Source organism: Simochromis diagramma, unplaced genomic scaffold, assembly GCF_900408965.1.
Source record: "Simochromis diagramma unplaced genomic scaffold, fSimDia1.1 OVJJ01000802.1, whole genome shotgun sequence".
In the NCBI taxonomy this organism is placed as follows: domain Eukaryota; kingdom Metazoa; phylum Chordata; class Actinopteri; order Cichliformes; family Cichlidae; genus Simochromis; species Simochromis diagramma.
The window spans coordinates 18,379,172-18,385,471 of record NW_024387492.1 but is presented as its reverse complement, the minus strand read 5'-3'; the positions used below and the strand labels follow the sequence as shown (position 1 = coordinate 18,385,471).

Below are 6,300 nucleotides of genomic sequence, written 5' to 3'. Positions count from 1 at the left end.
GCTATTAAACCACATTTCCCAACACCCTCCGCGGCTGTCAAACCGGTTCCGCGAGCGTCAAGCCAGAAATCACGGTTTTCCGTTATGAGATTCAATATAAAAGTATAGGCAATTTTCTAGGATAATTTGTTTATCAAAAGGAGATGTTTTGTTATAACTTATAAATGTTTAAGGTTAGACAACGCGAATTATTTTTTTTTTACATTTTTCTAAATTTGGTTTTTAAATTTTTAAATTATGTATGTACTCCACTTCTTGACCAGTTGACCTGCATGCCATGCCTTTGTAAAGGGTGGAATCCTGTCTTCCCAATCCAGTTTAGAGCTTGTATGAGGAATTTACACCCCATCAGACTCCCTTGTGGTCTAGTGTCACGTATATAGCTCTCAACTTCTACTATTTCAGACAGCAATGTCGCATGAAATGAAGACGTCAGTCTTTTCACATGATCCACAGCTTTATGCAATAACTGGTAATCGTATGACATTGTGATGGGCTGAATCTGTGGTTTGAGGTTAGTCGCAACTCGCAACAGTATGAGTATGCAGTCTGTCTTCATAAACCAATTCTGACATCGTAGGCAATAGTATAATGTTCTCTTCTGTCTCAAAGTGCAATGAAACAAATCAGAATAAAAGCTATTCATAGGGCAGCTGCACAGTAGTAGTGCATTTAACTACTTAAATAGGGGTAGAGGGTTGGTAGAGCTAATTTTACATTTGGTCAGTTATGTTGAGAAAACAGCTTTTTCTTCTCCTGTCTAGTCCAAGCTGTGCCTTGCCTCTCTAAATCTTTCTCCAAACTGCTTAGTCTGAGCTGTCCAGCTGATGTATTAATTTTTAGTCCTGTCCACATCCACATAAAATGCTTAATCAACATAAAATATTGAGAAAAGAGCTTAAATTCTTTGTATATTCTTTTAAAAGTATCTGCAGTGAATATACCCATATACATTCAACCTCTGGACAGAGTAAAATCATATTCTGTAAAACTATCATTACATAAAAACAAAAGAAAACACAAAAACAAACAAAAATTGCATGCGTGAAAACAGGTTCACTCCAACACACACTGTCAGCTGCACTTTAACTTGGAAAAGCAGTGTCGTATATATAGGTTGGGGCACCAAATGAGTTGGATGCAAAGTGTTGAAGACAGCTGGAGTTCAGTTGATGCAATACTAACTTTTCATGTTTATCCAGCATTACTAAACAGGGGGAAATGTAATTATTTTTAAATCTAGAAAATTTGTTTGAATCATAAACAATGGTCTTATTTTAAGTTTGACAATGTTTGAAGGTTTTGAGCCTTTCCACTGTGATTTCAAACTGCAATGCTCATGTAAAGACAGCATACGGAGTAAATGTGAAAAAACATACATTGTTAAAACCACACTTATTTATCTCGAGACATCTTAGTCAAATATATTTTACCAATCTACCAAATAATATTAATAGGTTTGTGTCTACTGATGCTTGTTTATTTTCAGGTTTACTTGTTCACAATTCCTATTTTTCTTTCCTGTTTTTGCCGCAAAGTCATTTAGCAGTATTTCAGTGGCGTTTGACACTCCTTCAGACCTGGAAAAGACATACTTTTATTTTGAAGGAGATCCACTGAAATGTTGAGAAACATTATTATTACCGGTTTACTTCCGGGTACTAGCATGCTACTCGTAGCTGTGTAGAGATGAAAGATGGGAAAAGATGATTTTAGATGTATTGAATGTAACGAAAAAGCAGCGGAACTCCACAGGGATTACAGCAACGGGATCCTGAAGATAACAATATGTGTGCGTTGAAAATTCACACCGTTTGTGCGATGAGGATGCTACCTACCAGATATCATACAGCTTCCTACCTTTTCCTGTTGCAACTAGACACATTTGTAGTGAAATAACTTGTCTGTTAAATGGTTTATGAGTGAAACGGTGACTGCTTTTTTCTTTTTGAGGTCTTGCTCTCAGGTGCACTGATCTCTGGCCTTTTTTACTGAATAGCAAGTAAACAAGCAAACTTTGGACTTCATGTCTTAGATCTTAATTACAGTGGTCACCATCACGCCTTAGTTGGAGCCAGCTTCTAAACATGGACTGCGTGCTTCTTAAAGTAGATCTGGGAGGTGATATAAAGAGAGACATTATAGCAGGATTTTGACATAAACTCTGCTTTTGTTTTTCTCCAGGAGTCCTGCCAGAAGCCAGTGGACAAGTACATTGAATATGACCCAGTCATCATCCTCATCGATGCCATTTTGTGCAAGACACAGGCTTTCAGGCACATTTTGTTCAACACAAGACTAAATGTAAGCAAATTATGGGTCATTCCATCGCAAAACAATATGGACATTCTGCTTGACCATCTTTGATCTGCATATCAACTTTATGAGTTTGGGAAACTTTAGCTTCATATATAAAATATTATTCAGTGGCCTCTCTCACCACTCTTACCACAAACAAACAGATTACAGACACATTAAAATGTCTCAATGTTGGTTAATAATTGAAAAAAATCAAGCATTTTCATTTTACAGGTAAAAAAAAAACCCTTCACATTGCAAAAAACAAGTAGTGACAATTTCTTTATGGTATATAATTTAATTTCACAATACCTCAGATTTTTCATTGTCAAGACCTGCTATGTCTACCATTTCAAGACTTAGAAGAGTCTAATAAATTATCACTTGCTGTCTTTTGTAGTTTGAAGTTTTTTATTAGTGTTTGTTCAAATGTGGAACGTTAATGGAAGGCTTTCGTTTTATTTATTTTTTGTTTGTTTTCACATTTTAACTAGTTAATAGTCTGGCTTTTTAGGTATTTGTCCTAAATTACAGATCCTGATTCATTTTGATGGTAAGAGAGACCAGTGACTTGTATCTTTAATAGTCTAATGGATATACATGTTCAAGTATTGCCTTAGATTACAAGGTGGGCGAAAAGGCTTAAAAGTAGGTGAACGGGCCTGTAAAAAAGGAACTGCACACACACACACACACACACACACACACACACACACACACACACACACACACACACACACACACACATTTAAAAACAATTCTAGGCAAATCAGAAATGGTTGAGCAAAAAAAAAAAATTCTTAAAATGTGATAGTTTCAGATGAAATGACACCTTTATCTTTATTGCACGAGTGATAACTTTAAAGATTTGTGCTTTGTGTGTCCTGGCTTGCACGTATTCGTTTGTGCAGGTGCTATCATGACTTCTGACCAGCATGCACGTGTTTCTACATGTTAATCTTTACCTCTGCAGATCCACTGGAAGCTGTGTGTGTTTTCCCTGCTGTGTGAAGCCTACCTCAGGTGGTCCATGCTCCATGGCTCCGAGCAGAGCAGTGACCCTGCTGATATAATCAGATACACAAAGGAATGGGAATTCTACGGCATGTTTGGATTGGCTGCTCTTGGTAAGATGATAAGACACAGTTTCTATCAGTGTGTTATCACAGAGCAAAGGAAACATCAATGACCAGGAGCACGTGAGGGTTAACGGTGTCTGGAAGTTGAGTAAATTATTAAATTATTACTTAAATTGGATTTGTATTGTCTTAGAAAGGATATTTTTGAGCAACTGCATATATAGGAGTACTTGTGAATCTATTCTGGGTCAGCTTGCAACTAAGATTATTCTAATATCAGTTAAAATGCTCTTTAAATCATTTATTTAGTCAGGAAATAATGAATAATAGTCGTCATAATGTCACAGAGCCCGATATGACATCTTTAGATTGCCTATTATTTTCCAAAACTGCAAAGAGAATTATTCTTTGACTTTTATAAGCTTATAAGCACTTCCTAATGTTATATGGAAAACATCCAGACATGAGGATACACATCTATGATTACAACCAAAAGCTGTGTGAAATTCATCACTGAGACCAACTTAGTGTCATCTGCATTAATTCATATAAAATTATATTATTTACTGGAAAATATTTTTGTGTCACATGGGTAACCTACTTGTCCCAATTGATTGTGGCTGACCTGAGTACCCAGGTTCCATCTTCTCATACTGACTCCTGTTTCATGTATCTTCAGTATATAAGCTACATGATCTGGCTTATATATGTGTCTGTTGGACCTTCAGAGCTGTCAGCGTTCTGTGGCGGAGTGCTGTGTTTCCTTTGGGTGGTGGTCTGCTGCCTGCAGGGTGAGACCATGGAGCTCTGCCTGCTCCTCAGAGCCCTGCTGTTGTCGTGCTACGGCAAAGTCCTCCTCATCCCCGCTGTCATCTGGGAGCACGATTACTCCCCGCTCTGCCTGGGCCTCATCAAACTATTTGTGCTCACCTCAAATTCACAGGCGATCAGAGGTAGGAGATCCACTGCTGATCAAATAGCTTTGCTTCTGCCCTCTTTGCTTCTGCATCAGCAGTTGGCAGCTTACTCCCTGCTGCTGTGATCCTGACCTCAGAGGACCCAGCACTTGAAGATAAACGTATTATATAACACAAAGGTTTAGGTCCATGTTTCTGGTTTTCATGTCATTATTTCTTCAGCATCTGTGGAAACAAAAATCTGCGTGTTTGGCGGCGAGCCTCTGAGCAGTGAACAAAGTATCGAATTCACCTTTCTTACTGCTTAATTTCGCGTCACGTCCAGCTTGTGTGGCCGTTTTTCCTTTCTTTACATAACAGGTGCCTTCTCAGCTTCTCACCATTTACGTTCACACTATTTTGGTTTGCACATTCTCTGTGTTACTCCAGATTACTCCAATAACACAGCAAACGTAAAAAGGGTGTGCATTAATAATTTGATCTCCTCTCCAGTGATCCTGAACAGCAGGAGACGTCTGTCGCTGATGGCCGTTTGTGTAGGCCTGCTGTCGGAGACCTGCGTGGCTCAGGCTTGTAAGAAGCTTTCGTGGAGCATCCAGGACATGTTGACATTTTAATGAGATGGAAGTGTCACCTGTCTCAGGGAGGAATGAGTGACCAACATCATGGACTTTCTACACATGGGATTTAAGAGGGGAAATATTCAAAGCTGAATTCTTCAAGTTCCTTTCAACTGTTTTGCTTTTGCTGGCTAGTAATGCCAGCCATGTGTTTTGTGTTTATTTAAAGGTATGAAACACATCTCCTCCTGTGTGCTAGAAACCTGACTGACACTGCATGTCAAAAAAAGGCCAGATCCGTGTTGAGTTTATGTGATACAACATGACAGACTGAGAATTTGTGCTCTATGTAGAGGCAAAGAGACATTTTCATACAGGAGAAATGTTTTCATTTGGTTTTAATATGGATAACCTGGGCTACGTTGTGCAAAAAAAGTCACAGAGGGAGACGAATGTCACTCAGACATCTCCTGATCCAAGCTCCTGTTAAACATGCTCCAGTTCCTGAGCCACTCTTGAGGAATGACACAAACACAGACCCCGAGGTTGTAATTTGACAACAGCTACTTCTCAGTTTGGGCACGCAGCAGTCCTCACATTCCTGAGCTAATTGGTGAACTGTTTGCCAAAATTAACCTAAACACACATATGGGAGTGTACAGGAACAGGGTGACTTTGCAGGTATTTATTGCAGCGTTACTGATGAGAGAACTGCTCATGTAGTTCCAACTAAGATCCAGTATTTTGTTTTGATGACATTATTGGGATTTTTGTCATAATTGACTAGTATAGCAAAGATTTTTAATGGTGTTTTTTAAATAACAATATTGAAAATGTCTTTCATGTGTTCAGAGCCTACTATGATGTAAGTGATCTGATCAACACTCCAATGTCCCCAAGTAAGCGAATCTTACACTTTTGTGAGGACAGAGCCGGTGAAATTGCATTTTAAAATATGTGTCATTAAATTTAAATGCGCAATGTTTGAATCATGTGGCTTCAACGCACAGAATGTGAAATCCTCAGAGACCAAGCTGCAGGAGATCGCTGCTATCACATGTGTGATGTGAAATGATGATAAAAACATGTTGACCAGCTGCAGTTGGAACGCTCCACAAAACCTCCGCCTACTGTCGCTGGAATGTGTCTGGAAATAAACACAGACACATTCCAGACACATTGTGTGTTCTGTTGTTAAATCAATAAAACAAACTCTGAACTGAGTGGACTTTATTCACCACACTTGCCTACAGTGCGCAAACATGGATCTGAACCTGGGAAAAGCCCTCTGCAATCAGGCATTCTTTAGAGATACATCTGTAAGTGTGAGATGAATGATGCCACCTTATCAAAGTCATAGATAATGTGACAGATATTCAATGATGTAAGGTCTAAAGATACAATTACCACAAACAAATAGAATCAGTTTAGTAGCTGCAAAATAGC

General features: G+C 38.7%; 1 protein-coding gene across 1 annotated transcript; it reads left to right on the top strand.

Moving 5' to 3' along the window:
* Positions 1–1,620: 1,620 nt before the first annotated feature.
* On the top strand, positions 1,621–6,077 carry arv1 (ARV1 homolog, fatty acid homeostasis modulator). The gene is made up of 5 exons (XM_040018066.1): positions 1,621–1,792; positions 2,185–2,304; positions 3,272–3,425; positions 4,106–4,330; positions 4,787–6,077. Exons 1-5 carry the CDS (start codon positions 1,697–1,699, stop codon positions 4,909–4,911), a joined length of 720 nt encoding a protein of 239 aa, XP_039874000.1. The 5' UTR covers positions 1,621–1,696; the 3' UTR covers positions 4,912–6,077.
* Positions 6,078–6,300: the final 223 nt, after the last annotated feature.